At 44.7% G+C, this 25895-nt stretch overlaps 1 protein-coding gene across 1 annotated transcript in view; it reads left to right on the top strand.

Annotated features, from left to right (window-relative positions):
- Positions 1-9347: 9347 nt before the first annotated feature.
- The window catches only part of afap1l2 (actin filament associated protein 1-like 2), a 59868-nt gene continuing 43320 nt past the window's right edge, over positions 9348-25895 (top strand). The window contains exon 1 of the mRNA XM_080021751.1: positions 9348-9482. Within this exon, the coding sequence (XP_079877877.1) occupies positions 9467-9482 (16 nt within the window). The 5' untranslated portion in view covers positions 9348-9466. The remainder of the gene's footprint in view (positions 9483-25895) is intronic.

Genomic DNA, 25895 nt, shown 5'->3' with positions numbered 1-25895 from the left:
AGGGGAAATTCGCGAGAGTGTCGGTGTTGGATGGATTGCGCTGAAGGTCCCGGGGTTCCGTCACGGCTCCGTCACTCGAGCGTGTTGGGGATCTTTTTGTTGTCTTGGGTGAACGCTGATCCGGGTCCACAGTTCACCGCCCACCGCTCTCGGCGCTGACGTACGTGGTAGGTAGTTCTGTTATTATGATTATGATTTATTATTGTCAATAATAGTAATAGCAATAATAATAACGTATAATAATAAAAATAACAAAAAGCTTTATTTGTTTTATTCATTCATTTATTTGTTTATTTATTTATTATTTATTTGTTTATCTATCTATTTATTTGTTTGTTTGTTTGTTTTTTGGTTGTTTATTTATTTGGTTGTTTTGGTTTTTTGTTGTTGTTGTTTTTTTCATTCTTCCATCTTTCTTCATTAATGTGAAAAAATTAATCAAAATAATATCATAATCAAAATTATTGCCAGGAAGCATATGATAACAATCTGATGTTTCACTCTGCAGTGCATGTGTGATGTGTGTGTTGTGTGATGTGTGTTATATACCGTGTGTGTGTGTGTGTGTGTGTGTGTGTGTGTTAACATGGGAAAGGCCCCGAGTCAAAGAGGACCCAGTGCTAATTCGGAGCGGAGTCAATGACCTCTACTCCCTGATTCACGACGGAGGAATTCTCTTTGTGCTGGAAGCGGCGCAGAGCAGCGGCGGGAGGTTCCAGCCTCTTTGAGACTCGGTTCCTGACGAGTCACTCGGAGAAGAAGATCTGTTGCATTTTTTTGTTCCCACCCTTCGTTCGCCAGCGAGGGAGGACTTCCGGAAGAGAACGAACGAGGCTCGGAAGAGTCGCTCGTTCTGAGTCGTGAGGACAATTCTCACGGGGATCATTTTAATTCTTGTAATTCTTAACAATTTTTGTGGAATGTCAACTGGAAATCCCATTCAATATGAATTTTGAATTCTCCGAACATTTTTTCGGATTAATTTTTTTTTTTTTTTTTTTACTGTTTTCAGCCGCATCGCTGGGATACGGCAGGAAGATCTCAGCTCTTTTTGTTCCCAAATCAAGTTTCAGAGTCGACGGATCCAGGTTCTGACTCAGTGAAGGCCTGTGCGCTTGTGATTGTGTGATTGTGTGATTGCGTAATTGATTGTGTGTTTGTGTGATTGTGTGATTGTGTGATTGTGTAATTGATTGTGTGATTGTGTGATTGTGTGATTGCTGGAACGACCCCAGGCTCTGAGATTGTTTGATTTGACCGAGTCGTCATCACTCTCATCGCCTCATTTGACTGAAGGATGCAGGTTGATATGACTCTGTCCCCCGTCTGCTTGAGTGTTTCTCTTCATCCCCATACAATGCAATACACACAAACACACACACAAACACATACAGAAACACACACACACAAACACACACAAACACACACACACACACACACACAGAATCACACACACACACACACACAAACACACACACACACACACACACACACACACACACACAGAAACACAGAAACACAAACACACACACACACACACAGTAACACAGAAACACACACACACGCACACACACAGTAACACAGAAACACACACACAGAAACACACACACACACAGTAACACAGAAACACACACACACACACACACACACACACACACACACACACACACACAGTAACACAGAAACACAGACATACAGAAACACACACACACACAGAAACACACACAGACACACAGAAACACACACATACAGAAACACAAACCACCCAGTTCAGATGGTTTGAGACCTGAAACCACCCAGAAATCACCAGTCAGTGCTTTCCTAAAGGCTCCTCTGGACAATAGCAACTCTGCAGGGTTGGAGAGAGAGAGAAGGAGAGAGAGAGAGAGAGAGGGAGAGAGAGAGAAGGAGAGAGAGAGAGAGAGAGAGAGAGAGAGAGAGAGAGAGAGAGAGAGAGAGAGAGACGGACCACCCCTTGTGTTGGTCTTCATTCCAGCCAGTGCTGAGCCATCATGTCTGCGTGTCTGTCTCTCTCTCACACACACACACACACACACACACACACACACACACACACAACACACACACACACACACACACACACACACACACACACACACACACACACACACACACACACACACACACACACACACACACACACATTTTCCCATTGGGAAGGTGAAAGAAGTCAGAACCCTTCCTTCCATTCTTTCTTTCTTTCTTTCTTTCTTTCTTTCTTTCTTCCTTTCTATATATTCTTCTGTCTGTCTGGGACAAGATGCATCGCCAAGAAAAATGATGGTACAATAACTCTACGCAAAGTGACTCTAATTCTTTCTTTAATGCTGGATGACAGGATTTGGGGTAATTACTCATTTTAAAAGCTTTAACATTTCACTCAGTGCTAATTCTGGCTGTATAGTTTGCTGCATACCGCTATAAAAAAAAAAGACAATATATATTCATTTTGTATAAAGATATAAATAATAATTATTATCAACAATAATGACAATAAATATTATGAATTAATTATTATTAATAATAATAAACCATTTTAAGGTAATCGTCAAAATGAATTGATTGGCATTCCGTCACCTTGAGGCGTCTCAGTTCCATACTGTACTACATCTCTATTACAAACTGTTTGAAAAGCACCGTAGACACTGTGTCTCCAATGGCTTCTGGCTCACACACACAAACAAACACACTACACACACACACACACACACACACACACACACACACACACACAGTAACACAGAAACACACACACAGAAACACACACACACAGTAACACAAAAACACACACACACACACACACACACACACACACACACACACACACACACACACACACACACACACAAACATAAACACACAAACACACACACACACACACACACACACACACACACACACACACACAAATATAAACACACAAACACACACACACACACACACACACTCACACACACACACGGTAGCCATGTTTGATTTCCCAACATGGAGTATTCATGAGAGCAAATGTGGAGTGGAAAGCTTCTCCTCTGGGATGCAGGAGGGGGTCAAGCAAGCATGTGATCCCTTGCTTCCCTCCCTCATGCTCTAAATGTCACCAGATTTACAATCATTATTGGATTAGTTAGACGATTGATTTAAGTATGTATTTACTTTTATATCTTAATTCTAGATACTATGTGATATTTAAAAATTCTCCTCATTAAATTAAAGGTGCAGTGTATAGAACTTGGTTGCGAGGTGGCAGACCATAACCAACCGAACACCCCTCCCCATGGCGCTGCAACGTGGCGGTGCAACAGGGCGGTGCAACAGGGCGGTGCAACAGGGCGGTGCAACAGGACGGTGCAACAGGACGGTGCAACAGGACGGTGAAACATGCCGCTGCAACATGGCGGTGCGACATGACAGCGCAACATAGGTAAAAGGTAAAAGTTGGCTAGTCGACTACTATTAGGAAAATCTTGGCTAGTAGAAGTCAGTAGTCATTTAACCACAATCACACACACACACACACACACACACACACACACACACACACACACACACACACACACGTGCAGATTGTGAAGTGTAAATGAGTGAATAAGCATGCAAAGCTGTACTGATTCCTGTGATGTGATGGTCGCTACTGTGACGACTACATGCAGGTTGGTACATGCACTGTTGAGGGCCTTGCTCAGAGGCACACGGGCAACTAGGGTGGATGTGAGCCCGCGAGGTTAAATCAAACCTGTATACGTACATTAGTTGTGGTACTCTCTTCCCACTCATGATATGTGTCTGTACTTCTTCTGAGTGGACTGGAATTGGACGATAATTCGCTTATTATTATTATTATTATTATTATTATTATTATTTGAATTGTTGTTTACAATCTGTCCCCAGTATCATAGCTCTGGCACAGTACACCTTGTAATGGCACAGTACACTTAGTACCGGCACAGTACACATTGTACTGGCACAGTACACATAGCACTGGCACAGTACACATTGTACCAGCACGTGGTTACATTTCGGTTGATCGTGATAAGAAGATATGGACGATGACGTTGTTGTGTTGACTTTGTGTCCAGTTCCCGCCTCGTCGCTCAGTTTACGCTGAACCACAACACCAAGACAGACAGACAGACACTCATTCTGCTAATTCTGGCTATACAGTTTGCTGCATACTGCTATTTAAAAATAGAAATAAAAAAATAAGAAAATATATATTCATTTGATATATATAGTATATATATATATATATAATTATTATAATTATTATTATCATTTACGATAATAACAATAATTCTTATAAATGTATTATTATTATTATTATTATTATTATTATTATTATTATTATTATTATTAATAACAACAACAATAATAATAATAATAATAATAATAATAATAATAATAAACCATTTTAAGGTAATATTACTTGTTCTAACTTGTTTTAAAGTTAGGCCGTCCAGTCTAAAAAAAGTCCAAAAGTCCTGCTGGGGATATGAAGTGGATTTGGTGATTGGCAAAACCCAGAGCTCCAACTACTGTGCAACATCAGCTGGATCAGTGCCTGGCTGGAGAAGAATCATGGACACAGGATTTTTCTTTCCCGAACCTGAATGTACTCACCTGTAACGACACGGACCAGCCTAATCTCCATTGAATTAAATAGAATTCCGTAACCTCGGCTGGGAGGTTGTTACACTGTTTATTATAACCATCGATGACTATCCGGGGGTACATAGCCCCCTAGGGCTCCTCGAATTGATTGCAGGAGGGTCTGCAGCAAATGTATTTTTATATATCACAAATGTATATATCGTCCATTTATTTAGTACAAATATACAGTTTATATACTACTATAGACAAAATATATATACTCAACCACACCAATGATGGTGGGAGATTTTGTAGATTGTTGTGAGGCTGACACTGGTTTACACAAGTCAGTGGATCATCTTAAAGAAAATGGTGTTCAAACACATTTTTGAGGGTTTTGTCAACTTAAAATGTCTCCGTATCATGTTGAGAGCATCCAAGAAATATCTTTTTCTTTTTTTTTTTTCTTTTTTAATAATTTTTTTTTTTTTTTTTACAAATTTCAGCACTTTTTATTGTTGATCCATGGACTTCAATGTGCACAGCAGGCAGGCCGACACCCGGACACCCCTCATTGGTTTTCACACAACGTCAAAAACACGCTGGAGGAAGCTGCTGGTGCTGTCCTTTATCTTTTATCAGGGCCGAGTGTAATATTGGCTTGGTCTACATGCTCTTCACATTCCTGTCATTCCTCTGGCCGGTCACGGCTCTCCCATGGGGGGACGCTCGCTCTCCCAGCCAGGGAACTGGGTTCGGCGCTGTTCTCTGGAAAGACCATCAGCCCTGTTGGGAAACGTGCATGTTCCTGCAATGAGGCTCCTCACATGCTCCATTCCAGGACTTTCCTGTGGTACTGGTAGCAAATGCTTGTTCTAAAGTTATTATCCTGTTTTTAAGGTTTATTAAGGATACAGCATGTATTCTATATATCATACAATGGACATTGGGCAACATTTTTGGATTCTACATACATCTTTTTCTTTCAGACTATACATAATTTCTTCTTATTTTCTATTTCTTCTTTTTATACTTCTTTACATTCTACAATATGTGTAAATTATGTGTAAGTGTGTGTGTGTGTGTGTGTGTGTGTGTGTGTGTAAATTTATATATATATATATATATATATATATATATATATATATATATATATATATATATATATATATATATATATATATATATATATATAAATGATGAGGGGTCCAGCCCGTATTGCTATTGTTTGGGGAAAAATTATCAGAATTTTGAAGTGTAAAACTATCTGGAACACCAACTTCGACATTACACACAAACAAGGTTCACGCCTCGTTTGAACCGCGCTGTCACAAACATCTCGTGGTTGAAGTTTCATCCAAATTGATCCACATATGCAGCAGAAATTAGCGAAAGATGGACCAAATTTGATTGATATAAGAGACGCGATCCAACGCATTTCATGCCAAAATATGTCCAAACCGGCTAAAAGTATCTGGAGCACAACAATGTCAGAAACTACGAACACGGTTGAGGTGTCGTTTAAACCGCTATGTCACAAGGAGCTCGTGGTTTAAGTTTAATCCAAATCGTTCCACATACGGAGCAGATATTAGTGAAAAACCAAACAACTTTGACCCCAAATATTCATCTGGTTCTGATTGACATTATTGGGAAACTAAATGAAGGGGATGATATACAGAATACAGCAAGACGCTTTATGACGTCATCATATTATTACTATAAATGTGCAGGTTCTGATTCAGAATGTACATTGGCGCTGCGTCCGGCTTACAGTGTAGTCAGAGATTACAAACTTTGCGTTTACGTGTATATTTATGTACCTTCGTACCTGGTAGATGTCTGTGGATGTGTTCTATTGATATATTATCTCTTTGGTCGCCATTATTTCGCCGAATTCATGAAAGATATGAAAAATAAGTAATCCACAAAAACCTGTGACCGCGTCGAGTCGAGCCCACTCCAATGTACAAGTGAGTGATGCGTTCAAGATCCAGCGAGGCGTCGGAAACATAGAAGCCGTGCCGTGGTAATTACCCACAGACACACCACGTCGTTTTTCACATTTCATGGAAACGTTACTTATTGAAAATGTAATCCAAGGAAAAAAGTCACCACTAAAATGGTCCTACTACCTTCGTAAACCTCTATCAAAATAAAAAAAAGATTATTTAAATAAAGATTCAAGAGCAATTAAAGATTCTTCTTTTAGAAATACGCCAATTCAAACATGTGACAGGAACAGCCAATCGTACAGAGCAAAGAAACAACCATGTGACACAAACAGCCAATCGTACAGCAGGAGTGCAGTGATCACATCATATATGTCATGTAATATAATCACCTAACCACTAACCTCGGAACCTGTAACACATACCTAACACTACTAAACTGGACCCTGTGTAGTGCTGCCTGCAGCTATATTTGTTTTTATTATTGGTGGATTAAACATACTTTTTTGTTTTTTAGACTATATTATCTCTATATTTATATTATATTTTTATGCATTTTTTTTATACATTTATTTTTATACCTTCTACACAGCTTTCTCTGGATCCTGCATGAAAATAACTGATAATTTCACACCGCAATACAACAGGATGAATAAAGATTTTGAATATTAAATATTAGAATCATAGATGTATATTTCACCCGTCAAATGATGGAAAACCCCCTTTTAGCGCTTAGTCCGTAAAGATCCTCTTTGCGTCGTTCAAAAAGCTTCACAGGTAACTCTGCGGGTCTCCTGGTACCGCTTTCTGTGCTGCAGTACAACCCCGCCCCGCCTTAGTGTACTATCCAGTACACACACACACACGCAGGGACACCTATCCAGGTCATGCTTTCATTTAGGGCTTGGCAAGGTTGAATGCCAATAGCAGTTAATGAGTTGCTCGGCGGATCCTTTAAAGCGTGAGCACCAGATGAAGGACGGCTTGAGATATCTAACAACCTGCACCACATCAAGACGCAAATATCAACCTGGTTTGGTTTTTATTTAAAATAATCACGAGCATTAAATAAAGTCAGAAAAGGTTTGAAGAAGCCTTGGAAGTGAGCAAACCAATGCTGTAGCATGTTCGTGCCGCGATAGAGGAGGCTGCAGCTTCAGGACCACAATCCTAGGACTGCACATAGGACCCTATAACCCGAGCTTTTGGTAGCGTTTAGTGGTAGAGTTTTAGCTTTGAGTAAGCGCCACCCATGCTGTAGCTTTAGTCATGTCAAGTCACACTTTATTTGTGAAGCGCATTTCATACCAGGGCGATACAATGCGCTTTACAGAGAAGTACAATCAAAGAAAATGCATAGAATGTCTGCGCAAACCGTAAGAACAGTCAATGGCAAATAAACACATCTCACGGCATACAGAACACACACACACACACACACACACACACACACACACACACACACACACACAAACACACAGAACACAGTGTTCCATTAGAGACCACTGCCTGTGAACCTGAGACTTATTGCTGGTTTGTGTGTGATGAGCATTTCTGTTATATACTGAGGTGCAAGACCATTTAAAGCTATATATATATAAGCAGCGGAATCTTAAAATCAATCCTAGTTTTAACAGGGAGCCAATGTAAAGATCTTACAACAGGTGTGATGTGTTCAAACTTTTAAGTCCCAGGGAGAATGCGTGCAGCCACATTTTGGATGAAACTGTAGCCGCTGCACAGCCGATTTGGGGAGGCCGGTGAATAGGCCATTACAGAAGTCTAATCTACTCATTATGAATGCGTGGATACATTTTTTCTCCATGCGTCCTCGGCTCCTTCTGGTTATTTATCAGATGAAGAGCGATTCAAGGAGCGAATGTGTTAAAAGCACGTTCCATCTATGACGTCAACGTAAGACGTTGTGGGCGGGGCCCCGGCAGCGCATGACGTCACAATTCAAACGCCAAGATCCATAAAAACATATATGTCGTTTGTGATCGTTACATTACATTACATTACATTATTTGTAATCCCAACATTTCAAATCATTACAGTTGCATGGGATTTGGAACATAGATAGACAGACATACTGTACCTCAAAATATACATTTTTTTATTTTTTCGAAAAGTTTGTCAACAAGCAACAAACCCCAAAAATAACGAGAAAAAGAACTATAGAAATGGCAATACACAAAAAACCTTAAAATGATCAAAAGAAATGGAAAAACGGCAGCGTACTACAAACCCTTAGGATTTCCGAAATAAATGGGAATATAAAATAAAATTAAAATAGACTAAAAAGCGGTAAAGACGGCAATATACAATCAATCAAAAAAAATAAAATAGAAGAAAAATAGGAAACTAATGAGAACGTACAGGACAATAAACCAAAAAAAAAAAAAATACTACAAATTAGAAGAAAATGTAAAATAAATAAATAAATAATAATAATAATAATAATAATAATAATAATAATAATAATTATAATATATTAAACATGCTGATAAAAACATAATAATACTACTACTAATAAAAGATATATATAATACAAAGTGATAAAAAAAAAATAAAACACAAATAACATCATTTTCCATCGATAACAGGGAGACACGTGAATACGAGCAGCGAAAGGAGACGGGTTCGTTTGGGTGGCGCTGGCGAAGGCACCGCGGGGGGAGGCTCGGCGCTGAGGGGGCGGGAGGCGGAGAGCAGCGGCGCGGAGCAGGAGAGCGGCGGCGTCTCCCGACTGCTTCCCTCCCAGCGAACAGCTCCCTGCCCGGGGGTTATCAGCTCCTCCTCCTCCTCCTCCTCCTCCTCCTCCCCCTCACCGTCATTATTACTGTTTCTTCGTCCTTGCTGCTGGACGGAGCGGCGAGACAGGTGTCCGACTCCGAGCGAGTGGAATGGAGAAGCACAAAGGTAAGAGGAGTCCGCCTGCGTGCGGGGCTGCGTGGAGCTCGTCTCCGTCCCATCTGACAGCCGGTCCCGGGCTGGGGGGGGGGGGACTTCACTCGCTTTTACTCCCGCCCGACGCCGCTTGAGGAGAGGGTTGTTTGGTGAGGTTTCCTTCAAGCTGGACCGGGTTCACAGCGACACGGCTGCTTTTCGCGTGTTGAAAACGACCCGTTAAAGTGGCAATCCGTCCCGATTGTTGTCGCCCCCCTTGTCGAGAGGTCGCATGCTTGTTCAACGTGTTGGCGTTCTTCCATAGGCTGTTTTACATTGTTCGCGGCGGGGTCCGCCACCACGGGCGAGGGGCGACGGGCAGCTGCGGTCAATTTGATAAAGCAGCGCAGCGCGAGTTGTGCTGCGCAAGCTGTGTGACATGGATGCACATTCGCCCAAAAGAACAAAAAGCAAAAAACGAAACCATCCCCACCACCCCACCGAGAGAGCAAACAAATCATTAGAAGAATGTCAACTTTTTACAACAAGCTCACTCGTCAAAAATGACCCATTAAAGTGGTAATCCATCCAGATTTTTATTTTTTTTCCTTCCGTTGATTAATCACACGTTGGTGACTTGTTGTCGCCGGCACTTCAAGATAAGCAGAGGCTCAACGTGTTGGCGTATGCAGTCCTCTATCTGCTGTTTTACATTGTTGGCGGCGGGGTCCGCCAGCACGGGCGCGGGGTGAAGGGCGGCCGCGGTCAGTTTGACAAAGCGGCACAGTGAGTTGTGGCGAGCAAAACTGTCTGACACGGATGAACGTTTCACCCAAAAGGGCAAAAAAAAAAAAAAAAAAATCTCCCCCGCCGCCTGAAAGTGACCGAGGAGGACCAACAAACAAACGGATCAATTCACCGGGAGAAGGTCAACCTCGGAGAAAAGGAAGCGACCGACTCCGTCTCGGAGGGCAGATCGGGGTGTTGGGGCGGGTGGAGTTGTGAACGGAATTCTGGGACTTTTCGCGTAATCCGCCCAAACACAGCCGGTCTTGTGGATTACCACTTTAAGCAACTCACTAACGGCAACGCTCGTCTGTGGGTACACGTGTTGTGTCGGTCTGTTTCCATGTGGGCGTCGGATGGGGCGTCGGATGCTGACCACCGCCAATAAATAAGTACAACTCCACCTGACTGGAATGTAAACACTGATAATCTCCCACCGCGTAGCGTGCGCCCCGGTCCGGCGGCATGATGAAAGGTGGACTCCTAGATGCAACTCGACACGGCGGACGTCGCCGAAATCCAGAAGCAACAACATTGTTCTCCCAGGATTCTTCAAATTCCTGTGGCTATTTATTTCTTTATTTATTTTTTTCGTTCCGTGAGAATGTGTGAGGCGGTTTTAATAATGCCCGAATGACGTAAACAAAGAGCTGCGAGCCGCGGTGTCGAGAGGGCGGACTTGTCCGGGGCGGTCGGTGGGCCTGTTTGATGCCCACGGTGTAATTAACAGCTTCCCGACGCCGCAATAAAACCCGGACGGGAAGCGCAGAGGTCTGTCGGCGGTACCAGAGAGCGGGATGGAGCGGGATGGATCGCTGGTGTCGTATATTGGGCTAGAGTCTGGCACGTTATCAGAGGGCATGCTGATAAGCACGTTCGGATATGAAATAGATACGGCCTGATCTCCCGCTCCCTGGCATGGGATTGGGACGGACATCTCTCGTGGCGCGGGGTTGCCTCGCTCGTTCTGTTCTGATCACCCCCGAAAATAAAAACAAAAAAAAACAAAAAACAAAAACCCCAAACGCTCCCCAAGTCCGAGACAAAACTTCAAGATCTTGAGAGAGTCGCCGGGGAATCTCTCGTCTTAGGGCTCGTTGCGAACGTGCTGCCGTCACCGGCGGTCGTTTGATGTTTTTTGTTTTTTTTAGGATTCGAGACGGTCGGTCTCCAGGCTCCTTTTTGAGAGAGCGCCGGTTTGATGTTATTCTTAAGATTTAAAGGTCTTGGCTCCTGCTTGTGTGAGCTCGCATCCCTGGAGCTAGTTGTGTGATACCCCAGTGATCACCCGTCCCGCCGAATCCTACGGTCTGTGCGCTACTGGCATGCCGAGGGGGAAAAGTCTTTGAATGTGTGAGTGATGCCGTCTTTTCAAGGTCTTTTCAAAGTCTTTTGCTGTAGACCTCTCACAAGTCTGCTACTCGGTCAACGCCCTTACTACAGGACTTGGAACTCATCGTCAGCGCCCTAGTATCTGACTATCTCGAACGCCTACGTCCAGACGTTCTGCTGTTGTGACACATGGAAGTGCTGGTCATCTCCACTGGGGCAAAATGGGCTGTTTTGTCGGGACGATCATAATCGAATGATCCCAAACCAGCGAGAGCGCTCTGTATCTGCGAGTGCTCGAGGGGCTTTGAAGCAGTATTGGCAGTGTCAAAGTAGCGGAAGTGCCCGAGGGAGGTGGTATCGGGAGAAACCTTAACGGTGCTGCCGGTGGATGTCCTCATCCTCCTCCTCCCCCGTCGTCCTTCCGGTCGGGGCGGAGGAGGAGGCTCGTTGTCTGGGGAGGATGATGAGGAGTCTGGCTGGACTGGTGTCATGACGGCGGAGAGACAATGTGAATCTCGCTTCACATTCCTCTCTCTTAACTGGCCGGACAGCATTTCAACTCCCCCCCCCCCCCCCCCATCCCCCCCCTCTCTCGCTGAGCCGACCGCTTTGAGGCCGTCTGTCTGTCTCCCCCTCTCTCTCCTTTCACTCTCTCTATCTCTCTTTCTCAATAGATGACCAGTGTTGCTCGTTGCAGACTGTTGCATGTGAGAGTGTTTGTTTTGGCAATTTGAGCAGGGTCTTTGTGTGCCAATAAAGCTCTCAAAATTGATGCAAAATTTACATTTAGATTAATTGGAAATTCAATTTTCTTCCACGCTTGGCTTGCAGCAGCTGGCCAATCTCTCAGCTTGGTCGACCAAATCAAAATAAATGTATAATATGATTCAAATCTGTGTCTATATAATGTGTATATATACAGTGTGTCTACTGCACATGTGAAGTGAATAACATTGTTCATCACGTTCCAATGGCACCTGTCAAGCGGTGGGATACATGAGGCAGCAAGTGAAGAGTCAGTTGTTGAAGTTGATGTGTTGAAGCAGCGTAAGGATCTGAGCCACTTTGACAAGGAGCACATTGTGATGCCAGACGACTGGGTCAGAGCATCTCCAAAACCACAGGTCTTGTGGGCTGTTCCCGCTATGCAGTGGTTACTACCTACCAAGAGTGCTCCAAGGAAGGACAACCGGCGACAGGGTCATGGGCACCCTTGGGTCAAGCCCGTCTGGTTCGATCCCACAGAAGAACTACTGTAGCACAAAGTGGTGTAAAAGTGAACATTGCTATGATAGAAAGGTGTCAGAACACACAGTGCATGGCAGCTCGCTGGGTATGGGAGCGCTCAGAGTGTCCAGGCTGACCCCTGTCCACCACCCAAAGCACCTACAATGGACACGTGAGCGTCAGAACTGGACAGTGGAGCAATGGAAGAAGGTGGCCCGGTCTGATGAATCATGTTTTCTTCTACATCATGGGGGCTGGGTGCGGGTGTGTCGTTTACCTGGGGAAGAGATGGCACCAGGATGCACTATGAGAAGACGGCAAGCCGGCTGAGGCAGTCTGACGCTCTGGGCAAATGTTCTGCTGGGAAACCTTGAGTCCTGGTATTCATGTGGATGTTACTCGGACATGTACCACCTTCCCATACATTGTTGCAGACCAAGTACACCCCTTCATAGCAGCAGTATTCCCTGATGACAGTGGCCTCTTTCAGCAGTATAAAGTGCCCTGCCACACTACAGAAATTGTTTAGATACGATTTAAGGAACATGACAAAAAGTTCAAGGTGTTGACTTGGCCTCCAAATTCCCCAGATCTCAATCCGATCAAGCGTCTGTGGGATACGCTGGAACAAGAATCCCTGATCCACGGGAGCCCCACCTCGCAAAACCAAAAACATTGGATGGGACGATGTTGTTCCGCTGCAGCTTTTGGACGACTACTGAAATACGCTGCTGAAATAACGTGAAATCCTTCATGCACACACTTTCAACCGAGCAGTCGCTTATCCTCTCCATCACTGGCGCAAGCCTGTGGCTTAGTTTAGTGTACATCAGCTTTGTTTACCACCGGTTGCCATGGCGTTGCGAATGCGTGACATTCAATTTCTAACCAAAGCCCCATTTCCCCATTGACGAATACACCGGGGGGAGCTGGACGTGTGTTTGGCTGGAGGAGGCTGTTTTGTACATCAAACAAGTAGCTCCATATTTCCTTTCAAACTGTTAAAGTAGTTACACTAAAGAAGGTTAGACACACCGGCGTATCAGTTTCAAACTTAAGGAAAAGTTGATATGTCTCATTTCACATACTGTTTATTGCCTAACTTACACACACGGAACAGAGAGACTTTCAGTTTTAGTCTCAGGATATTGTAGTTTCACTTCTCAAGGTTTTCCAGACGGTTACAGAGGATTTCTGTGACGCTTCATTGTTTCGGTTACCCTTTCTCAGAAATCGGTTGTACGTTGGGTGTTTGGGCTTTGGTGGCTTCAGCTTGGGAAAGAATCAAGTCCTCTTCAAACAAGTTGGTGAGGAACACAAGTTGGGACGTACAGATGCATTGATAAATGTATATCCAGACCCCCTCCTCAACCTCACCACAAAGGGAGGGGGGGGTTGGATGATAGATGGATGACTGGAAGGCAGATGGATGGATAACCTAGATTCAGTTATATTCCCCAGCATGAAGTTGCCTGTGTTGAAAGGATGGATGGATTGATGGATGGATTGATAATCTGGAATCAGTACCCCCCAATCCCCAGCCTCAAATTGCCTCTGCTTGAAGGATCGATAGATGATGGAAGGATGGATGTAACGATGGGTGGATAGATGGTGAAATGGCAGTGTAGCTAGATGGTGGAAGGACAAATTGATGGGTGGAAAGATGGATAATGTATTGATGGATGGATGGATAGCTACTAGATTCAGTTCTCACAAGGCTCAAGATGCTTCTGTTGGAAGGATGGACGGATGATGGAAGGATGGATGATGGATGAAAGGAATAATGAAGGGGATGGTAGATGATGAAGGGATGGGAAGATGGAATAAGGGGGATGGATGATGGAATGATTGATGTTTGGATAGAAGGACAGATGGAAGAATGGATGGCCTCTCCCTTCAGCAACACTCCCAAGCACCAAACTGCTTTTATTGCCATAACCGGATAACTACCACATTTGTGGGCGATTATAATAAACCCAAAACATTTGACCTTGGACGTTGGAATGCACTGTGGAGGTTAATAAAACCGAAAATATCTGATGGTGTTTATGTCTCCACGGTGACACCGGGATTGTGAATGCCATGTGGGGTTGGGTCAGGTGCTGGTCAGGCCCCTATCATTTTGACATGGCTGAGGAAGGAGTCTCACTAATTGTGTGCCACAGGTTTCATATTATCTGCTCCCTCCTGCTTTGTGCACTGTACTGGCCACACAGTGCAGCTTGTGTAGGTACAGGACCCACTTATTGCTCGTTTTTTTAATTTTTGTTTTTTTATTTTGTCCAAGGTGGAAAATTAGGCTTTTTTTTTTTTTTTCTCTTTTGAAAAGCACCAGTTATGCTGCAGTAAAACCATTTGGGGAAAAAAAGAGAGCAAATTTTCTCCATTATTTACAGTTCCATTATTGGCGGTATTTAACTTCAGCTCAGCGGGTTTTGGACTCGTTCGGAGGTGAATGGCGGCGCTCCGAGATGTTGCGCCAGACGGACAAAGACGTTGCGACGCCGAGGCCCTGAACCCCGTGCTCCATCTTCACAGCGTAGAAAAGATTTCCCTCTGGGTTTGAAGGGTTGGGAAACGTTGTGAAACGCCGTGGTGCCTCTGGTCCCGGTGGCTGAATGGGTCGGGTCCAACTCTGTCTTAGTTTTTCATACCAACATAGAAGGTTCTACTTTTGTTAATGACGGAAAGGTGAAACATCACTTGTATAAAGTCAAAATAAAGAACCGTGTGTGCAATTGGTGGTTAAACTGTGTGAAAAAGAGCAAATTAGGCAATTAGTCTTCATTTTCTCCTGGTTTGCGGGATCTATCAATGGAAAAAAGTAGTAAAAGACGAGGTGGAATGCTTCCTGTCAAGGCTAACGATTAATAAAGATACTGTATGTTTTAATCCGCCAACTCAACCGTATCATAACGAATCGCATGACTTGAATTAGATGTCTATTTTTTTCAATTAAAGCAGAACAGCATCTGTTCTGAGTCTGAACTCTAGGGATAGTGCAGTGATCATCACACCAGTATAGTTTAAAGGCCTTTCCAAGTTTTATTTCAGACCAACTCGGGCCTGGACCCCATCTTGGACCTGACTGATGGAAATGCACCTCATTAATAAATTATAACCCCGCTCTATTTATTGCGTCGATTTCTAACTTGGGCTCGAGATTTCTTTTTAAATTTGGATGGAAACGTATGATTGGGTGATCATGCAATGACTGTGGCGGAAGACCAACACGTTACGGTTTATAAACTGAGAAGCAACTTTAAAGCCATGTCATAAGAAATGCAGTAAATACAACTTGCAGGCGTCAAAGACGATGCAGACTTGGGTCCAGGAGCCGGTGTCACAATTAAAAATACTGAGGGATCAATAAATTTGGATTTTATTTCTGACATATAAAAAGCAATCGATGATAATCCCGAGAAGTAACCATGATAATAGCCAAATGAAAGACAACATACTGATCGGGTCAAGCTCAAGCAGCAGACTCTATTGAGTGTGTCTGAGGCCCCGGAGAGGTGTGTGTACAGTGTAAGGGGTGTGTGTGTGTGTGTGTGTGTGTGTGTGTGTGTGTGTGTGTGTGTGTGTGTGTGTGTGTGTGTGTGTGTGTGTGTGTGTGTGTGTGTGTGTGTGTGTGTGTGTGTGTCAGTCAGCCGGCTAGGAGGTGCACCGTGTCGGCGGGGAGCGAGCGCTGGGCTGGTAATTCAGGAAGCCGGACGAGGCCATAAAAATGATGAAAAGAGAGACAGTCTTCCTGCGTGGTGGCGTGCCGGGGCCCTCGGTGCCCTCTGGGCCCCGGTTCCGTCTGAACACATCAAACAGCCCCGGCTGCTGATTGGAGGCAGGAGCTGGATTACAGAGCAGTATTGTTTTTAGGTTCGCCGGTGTTCTACCGATAGGAGGTTGGGGGAGAAGGGGGTTACGAATTTAGGCATGATCTTTGTCTCCCTCCTCTCTTCCCTCCTCTTTCGCCCGCTCGCAAACATGCCGACTCAGACCATTTAAGCACAAATCAAATTTTGTGAACATGTCCAACATGTTACACTTCATTAGTCTCCACCAAGCACATAATCGATATAAATCTGCACGTCATGTTGAGCATTTCTCTGCTTTACTGCCAGCGGTTACAACAGGCGTGTTTAATGTGGTGGTCTGTCCATCAGCGACACACACACACACACACACACACACACACACACTGCCGGACGTACTCCGCAGCACTCCAGGCAAGTTATCTGTGGGTTAATGACTAAGCAGGGAGCTTTTATGTGGGTGACTCTGGGGCGGCCGTGCTTGTTAGCTTTTATTTGTCGGCAGCTGCTCCCAATTGTTTTCCTTCTCATTTTCACACGCCTCGAACCCAGAGGCGGGCCAGAAGCTGAAGCCCAGCCCAGTCTGTCTGCCGCTCACGCTGATCGTGTTGCGTTGTCAATGTTAAAGGAATACTTCAGAGATGTTGAACCTTCATTTCCATTTATTACTCATTCCACCCACCCCTGAGTGGGGAGAGAGCGGCTGACCCAAGCGGAGGAGTTTTGGTATCCCAGGGTCGCATTCATAAGTGAGGTTAAGATCGAGTGTGAGGTTGACTGAAGGATGGTGCAGCATCTGCAGTCATGGAGTAAGGTCCTGGATACGGAAATGAGGTTCCTTAGGAGGATTGCTTGGCTGAGCCTTAGGCAGGGTGAGGAGGCTGAGGGACAGGGTGAGGAGCCCACATGGCTGAGCGACAGGGTGAGGAGCCTGACAGAGAGACAGGGTGAGGAGCCTGACAGACAGGGTGAGGAGCCCCCATGGCTGAGAGACAGGGTGAGGAGCCTGACAGACCCAGGTGCTGCTGGAGGGAATCAGACATGGGGACGCCTCGGAATCCACCAGTAAACGCTGGAAGAAGTCGATGGGGGGAGTGGATGTTTGCGCTGGTAACGGCTGGCTGTCAATTTGGGCAGAGAACAGTAGAGAGACCGGAAATGTGGGGTAGAGCGAGAGCGAGAGAGACACAGCAAGTGACCGCAGGCTGGACTGGAACCCGGGGCCGCTGCGGGCGTGTTTCCAATAGGGCACACGCGCTTATCCAACTGAGTCCCCAGGATGCCCCCATGGCTGGATGTCAAGAATCTGTATGGTTTTGAAAAAGAAACGCAGCCTTTTCCTTCAGTTTAATCAAGTTATGGTCAGTGTGCAGGTAGGTATTCAGTTGATAGTAGGTTGTCCAATTAGTGTTTTGGTTTAACTGACTTGGTAGCTCCAGGAGGTCGGACGACCGAGTACACTCAAGCATGTTCCTCAGGATTTACTGCTATTGTTCCTAAAGCCATCCCTCAATCCCTTTTTAAGTGATAGTCCATTGAAAGCGTTCAACCCCTTCTCATGTTTCAAGGTAAATGTACACTGGCAGAGTTTGGGCAAAACAAAACAGTGTGTGTACACTAATCGAGCATTGTGTTTGGGTAAAACACGGGTGGACTCTGACTTCTTCCTAAACAGGGCGGATAAGATGCGTGATGCCAACAGTCTGCCGTCCTTGAGATAGCATTTTTGCTGGTTGGGTTTTTCCTTTCGATTCCAGTTCTCCATTTTCGAAAACTGTCCGTCTTCATGAGAATGCTTCATGGGGGATAAGGACAGCCTGCGCTCGCAGATACAGTGATAGGGTTCACGACAACCGAACCGGGCTCGTCCAGGACTTGACTTGGACCTGACTGTCTGTGAAGCAGTTTCACGTGGGTTTTAACTTGGACTTTCTAACATTCTGTGCAAATTTCATGAATTGATAATGAGCAATGAAATGAGTTCATATTTGATTTGTGTTTGCACTCAGGTACTGTGCTGGCGAATAGAAATCCCCTGCAGTAAATAGCAGAATCTAAGAGCCTCAGTGGCAGGGATGTGGCGTGTGAAATTGTTCTGGAGAATGCAGGCACAACCAGGAGTTTTACAATTATCGATTTATTCCCTACAGTATATGTTGCCAGCTCAGGACATGAACCTACAATAAGTACCAACCTGGGATGGGTTGTTTGAAAAGGGGATTTTGGACTCGAACTGGGACTTCAAGGCCTGTGCTCGGTCTTAGGATTTGGACCCGAAGTAAACTGCCTTGTAATCGGACTTGCCAGGGCCAGATTCTAGACGCGGGCTTGGGTTTTAAGTGACTTTACAACAACACTGGGACACACACACACACACACACACACGCACTCAGACTACTCTGTTGACAATATGTGAAGCTGTTTCAGAATGTGGGAGTATTGTTTTTGGTTATGAGGAGGAGGAGGAGAGATGGAGGGAGTTCTGTGTGGAGGAGGAGTGGGAGCTGCATCACTGAATCATCTGTTTCAATGGTTCAGAATTTGTGGGGGGGTCGGGGGTGGGTGGGTTGCAGAGTTGTGTGTATTCTCCCGGGTGGGGGTGGGCATGTACATTATGTCACAGTGAACATTGAAGCAAACTGTGCACAATGAAGACGGTGATGGTTTTGCATTGCTTCTACGTGGGATCCAGACTTATCTTTTAAATGTGCAGTTTCGGGTGGGGTGCATGTGTAAATGCTCCGACCAATCTGTGTGTTCAACATGTGAACTACTCGTCTTCTGCTGTCGATGAAAAATGTCTTGTTTTCGTTCTGAATCCAAGCTTCCATCTTCCTGCACGACCAAGAACTGAACAACATCCTTTGAATGTACGTCCTTCAAATTTGTCCTTGGGAATAACCGACTCGGCCAGGTTTCCCCGCCGTTGTCGTCGTGTTGTTGATGAAATTAATTCTCGGATATCACCCAGCGATTTTACCCTCCATATTTTGAGTGAGAACACCTTGAGCTTTTTTTTTTCTTTTTGGAAAAGAGCGTGGAACATGAAAGGTGACATCGGGCAAGTTGACGAGAACGGAAGTGCGGACGGGCACAGATGTTGATGAATGGCCGTTGTGTTTATTGTGCTTTTTGGTGAGAGTGCTGAATCTGCAGAGAGAGAGGGAGAGAGATTTCACCAGAGTTTTGCTGCGTATCACCGAGGAGTGGGAGTGGCCAGGGATCTCACAAAACAATATCATCACGATTCTTCGCTCCCGATTCGATAATATCGTGATTCTTTATGTTTTGCGATACGATACTGTATTGCGGCGCATCCTTCATCTTTTTCTCATTGTACATTTGCAGTAAAAAGTTTAAAACTGGTCTTTTTTTTTTTTTTTTTTTTTTTTCCCCCCTTCTCCTACCTTTTGGTCTTTTCAATCGCCTGAAAAATGTCGTGAAACTTTGATCTCTTTGCTTTCTTTTGCTTTGATCAAAATGCTGATATCCTGTCACATGATTGTGATGCGATCATCTTATTACGACCTACGTTGCCATGACTATGACCAGCTGATAACATTGGCAAGCAATAGATTAAAGGCATAATCGCTGGCAAATTAGATTTATGTTTGCGAGAAATGCACTCAATACAGGTCTGAAAGGATAACCCTTACCACTATCCTCCATGCGGTGATAAAGTCCTGCGTGTGAAGTTGTATGACCCTCATGCAACTCGCAACTTTATTTGCCGGTCCTTTGGGGTTATAATTGATCTGAAAGCATGAACGTGGTGAAGCCAAAATGTTGACGTCACGTTGGGTGGAGTCAGCAGAACCCTCATGGAGGCTTGGAAATGCTGCTTGTGTCGGAGCAGAAAAAAAGCGTGTTTTCTATTTCTTTTTCATCAATTACGACGCCTCGCTTCTCGCATTCACGCTGGTCCCGATCAAGTTTTTGGGCTGTTTTCAATCTGCAGCTCCCCGAGAAGCCGGCGAAGTATTATTTTTCCTGACGTTATTTCTCGTCACAGTGTGATTTCAGTCCCCTCCCCGGGCGGCTAAAGGGTCCATAAGGCGGCCATGAGTATTGACATCAAACAAAAGTAAAAAGTGAAGCCGCGCGGGGTTTGAGTTCTCATCGGCACTCTGCCGCCGTCTCCAGGGACGCCGTGCGCGGAGTTAAGGAAAAGCCAAACGCAAGGAGGGAGAGAGGAAGAGAATACAGAGAGTGGCCTTTGATCAAGCGAAAGCTGCGGTCGAGAGGGGGGGGAGATTGACAGTTGAAACAACAACACGGCGGCTCCTCAGGAGAAGTAGAATGGGGAGGACAAGTGGCTGCTCGGCTGACGGCAGGGAAGAGGATAAAATCAACGACTAATCTTAAAATGTACCGCGGCGTTTGTGTTTGAAATTAATTATAGCTTTTATCTGTGAGCGTCCAACTTTCTGCCTCCCTCTTTTTATCTTTCTCCTTCCCTCAAAATGTATTTGATATAATTACACTGCATTCCAAATTATTATGCAAATTGGATTTAAGTGTCCTAAACATTACATTTTTTGTTTTTCAATTAAACTCATGGATGGTATTGTGTCTCAGGGCTCTTGGGATGACTGAAATCAATCTCAGACACCTGTGATAATTAGTTTATATATATATATTGGAAAGAAAAAGGATCTCTGCTGCCAAAAAGCCTCAAATAGTGCAATGCCTTGGACAAGGTATGAAAACATTAGATATTTCACGAAAAATAAAGTGTGATCACTGTACTGTAAAGAGATTTGTGGCTGATTCAGAGCACAGACGGGTTGGTGCAGATAAAGGCATAATGAGGAAGGTTTCTGCCAAACAAATTCATGGGATTCAGAGAGCAGCTGTTAAAATGCCATTACAAAGCAGCAAACAGGTATTTGAAGCTGCTGGTGCCTCTGGAGTCCTGTGAACCTCAAGGTGTAGGATCCTCCAGAGGCTTGCAGTTTTGCATATACCTACTATTGGGCCCCCCCCTAACCAATGCTGACAAACAGAAACGGTTGCAGTGGGCCCAAAAATACATGAAGACATTTTCAAACAGTCTTGTTTACTGATGAGTACCGTGCAACCCTGGATGGTGCAGATGGATGGAGTAGTGGATGGTTGGTGGATGGCCACCATGTCCCAACAAGGCTGTGACGTCAGCAAGGAGGTGGCAGAGTCATGTTTTGGGCCGGAATCATGGGGAGAGAGCTGGTGGGCCCCTTTAGGGTCCCTGAAGGTGTGAAAATGACCTCGGCAAAGTATTTTTTTAATGTTTAAAATATTTCTGACTGACCACTTTCTTCCATGGTACAAAAAGAAGAACCGTGCCTTCTGTAGCAAAATCATCTTCATGCATGACAATGCACCATCTCATTCTGCAAAGAATACCTCTGTGTCACTCGCTGCTATGGGCATAAAAGGAGAGAAACTCATGGTGTGGCCCCCATCCTCCCCTGACCTCAACCCTATTGAGAACCTTGGGAGCATCCTCAAGCAAAAGATCTATGAGGGTGGGAGGCAGTTTGCATCAAAGCAGCAGCTCTGGGAGGCTATTCTGACGTCCTGCAAAGAAATTCAAGCAGAAACTCTCCAAAAACTCACAAGTTCAATGGAGGCAAGAGTTGTGAAGGTGATATCAAAGAAGACTCCTATGTTACCATGTAACTTGGCCTGATAAGATGTTGAAACAGCTTTTGATTTCAGTAAATATGACCTCCTAATGCTGCAAATTCAACAAATGACCATTTTCAGTTCTTTACAACCTATAAAATGTTTTGAAACTCTCTTGTGCATAATAATTTGGACCAGTGCATTTTGAGTTTTTTATTTTTGAAAATTAAATATATGAAATATTTGTTATCATTGAGAGGTTTGTTCAATAACATTTGAATTATACCCTAACCGTTGATGACTTGAAAATTATACTGACTGTCATTTGCATCGACTATTTAGGAAAATCAGAGAAAAATATCATTTGCATAATAATTTGGAACGCGGTGTGGATTAGCCTCGGACAAAGAAAATGAACCTAAACAGTAAACAGGGACAGGGTAGGGGAGCGGGTGGGGTGGACAGGAAGTATTCACCTCTGTATCCGTCGCCGTTATCCATCCTCCGGCTGCCTGATTGTCACTTGTGATCCGCCTGTGAAACCCAGCCTGTCCATGCTTTGGGGTTGCCAGACGTTTCAGCGTGAGGCGTCGCAGTTCATACCTGGCAAGCCACAACTCACCTGGAAGCAGCGCGTCACAGCTTATTATCGCGGATGGATCAATGGTTAAGGGACGGTTTCGCAGACGGGGTTCAAAATCAGGACTAAGATCATCCTACTTAAATGAATCGATTGAAAGATGCTTAATTTGAGACGAACGAGTTCTAGACTAGGAAGTCCTGGACTAAGGTGATGATGGTCTTACTCCAGATCATCCATTTCCTCTATTGTCCAGGCCGACCTGGGGGCCACACCCGTTAATCCAAAGGTTTAATTTAGGCTTCAGTTAGGCCTACATCAGCTGTAATCGTCCTTCTGGAAATCTGAATTTTAAACAAAGACTCGGTCAAATCTGAGACCGTTTCGAGGCCATTTCCATTAGTCCAGATGACAAGTGTTATTTACTCTAATCTGTGTCTGCACACCCCAATCTGTCCTAGATAGCTTGTAGGCTAGCTGATCCCATCCGCAGCCATGCATTGAGATAACACAGTTCGCATGCAGCCCGTACTGGACACACAGGGATGGAACGGTTGACTGGTTGATTTGGAGAAGTGAGGAGGACACGCAGCATCAGCAATATTATGTGTTGATCAAGATGGCTCCCTTACTGTGTTTATGATTCATACCGTCTCTTCCCTCCTCGTTAATTAACATCTGACATCGTATGGTCCTCTACAGTCATTGCTTTAACAAGGCAGTTTTTTTATTATTTTATTATTCCAAAAGGGTAATTTCAATGAGCGTGTTGTTGGCCAATGGTAAATGTTGGCCAATGTTCCAAGCAACGTGTCGTCACGATGACGCTTAAATATCGACGCAAAATACTCAGTTTTGTGCGTGACCCAACTTAGTCTGTTGCAACTGGGAACGTGCCATGATGACACGCACACACACACACGCACACACACGTGCACACATGCACGCACACGCGCATGTGCACACACGCACACATACACACACTGGTAAATTGGAATGAGTGGATAGCCGGGATTCTCTTGTGCAATATTTATGTAAGCAAGGCATTTCCAATGACATTTAATTATCTTCATTCCTCTTATGTACTCTCAACAACACAATACGCAGTTGAACGCTTTGGAACAATTTAACAGTCTGTCGTTTTTAAACTGTGCAATTACTGTCATTTACAACCATTAGGGATTATTATTTTTAGATGGGAGTAATTGTCCGTGTTTTCTCTTAAAGCAAATCCATCTCTGTCTTCAAATTGGGTATATTGTTACGTCTACTGGGCTTTCCCACTGTGGCAGACTGAGATTACTTTTGGCGTCCTGTATTATTCAGTCCGCCGGTGGAATGAATTTGTTGGCGACTTAGGCATTATCGATATGAAGATAAAGCAAACGCATGAATATTCTTTAACTTCCTCTTTTTCTTTTTTTTTTATTTACTCAGCGCATGATCCCGATCCTAAAATCAACACAGTCATTATCACGGGTCGCAGTTTTGATGCAGAAACGCTCTCTTCGTTTAGGTGTTAGTTCCGTTTGGTGCATTTGGGTTTTTTTTATCCATTAAACAAAAAACAAAAACATAACCATGTATACACGGTACCACCCGTAAGCCTAGCATGTCAACTTTTTTCCCCTCATACTTGGAATGGAACTGTGGCCTGCCTGCGTAAGGCTCCTGACGGCCACCTTTAACAGGAAGCCGTTTCAATACATATTTGAAAAACAAACAATTATTTTGTTCTTTGCAGACGCCATAAACATCATTTGACCGTGCTGCCTCAGCTTGCAGAGGGATCGAAGTCACTCGGTTTCAAGCGGCGCCCGGTGATGTACGGTTGCAAAAGCGTTTGAAAAATCGGAGACGTCCTTTTTAAGTGCGACGAGACGGATCTGGCAACCGAGCGAGCCAAACAGGAAACGCCGCGGGAAAAGAAAAGAATAAACACAAATCTTGCAGCGCGGCGGTTATTTATTGACGTTAATATCTGTCCCCACTTCATCATTTGTCGAACCCCTATCTTCGAGAACAAGGGAATTACGTTCGAGTCGTGTTTATTCACGTGGCCCTTCATCTCCGTGACGGCACTGGAAAGGAGCTTCGCCGTTTGACATTTCCAAGGAAGTCCCGGTCGGAGGACCGGTGGCTTTGTTTCTCAGAAACCTTGTTTGGGTCTCGGCCGTGCAGCGTCTGCAGTCTGCGCACGGTGGAACAGGGAAATACCTGATTAGTGGTCAACCGGTCGCCTGGGAGCCTGCGTGGGTGGGTGTGTCGAGGTTTGAGCTCGCCTCTCACTTGGCACCGGAGCCGATGTATCTGGCACACTTGGCTCTAAAACACCAAAACATGTTTTGTCATGATTTTTTTGGGGGGGGGCACTGAGTGAGGCAAGGAAGGGAAGGAAGGGAGGAGGAGACGGCTGATTGCTTGGGCTTTTGCCCCTTGCCGTTGCTCTTGTGATGCACAATCTGCCGGGAGTCGAGACGAAATGTGGCTCTCCTCCAGGGAGACGAGTCCGCCGCTTGTCTTCTCTCCATCTGGAAGACAAATGGGCCTCTCGAAAAGAAGAAAAGGAACCTGTAGAGCGGTGGTTCTCAACCCTTTTCCTTCTCAAGGACCCTCAATTTGACACGCATTGGGCCACGGACCCCCCCACACCCAAGATTTGTATCCTTATAAATAGTGTCTGAAGTAGCGGTGAAGTTTAACTATTAACCAACCCCGCTGGGGACCCCCTGGAACCTTTTAAAAGACCCCTGGGGGGCTCCCTGGACCCCACGTTGAGAACCACCGCTGCAGGGAAACCATCGCAGGGATTAATTAGGGGTTAAATCGATGGTATTAATGCCTTTGTAAGTGGTACAGTCGCATGGAAGGGTAGATTAATGGGGAAGTGGACGGACGGACAGACAGACAGACAGACAGCTGTTATATAACCGCTCCAGCAGTGTATCATGCACCAGTTGGGCTTGAAAAAGGTCCTTCTGAGTAAATCCACGACTATTTCCAACATCTGAACCACGTCCCAAAATACGCCGGTGATTCAGAGGGAAGAGGAAGTGTCCTGAGCAGACCTCAGAGCAGAAAGCCCAAAGCTGAACACGCGCC

This window comes from Zeus faber (assembly GCF_960531495.2).
Source record: "Zeus faber genome assembly, chromosome: 20".
Lineage (NCBI taxonomy): Eukaryota > Metazoa > Chordata > Actinopteri > Zeiformes > Zeidae > Zeus > Zeus faber.
Note: the sequence above shows the minus strand (reverse complement) of the source record. Positions and strands in the feature narration are given on the sequence as shown.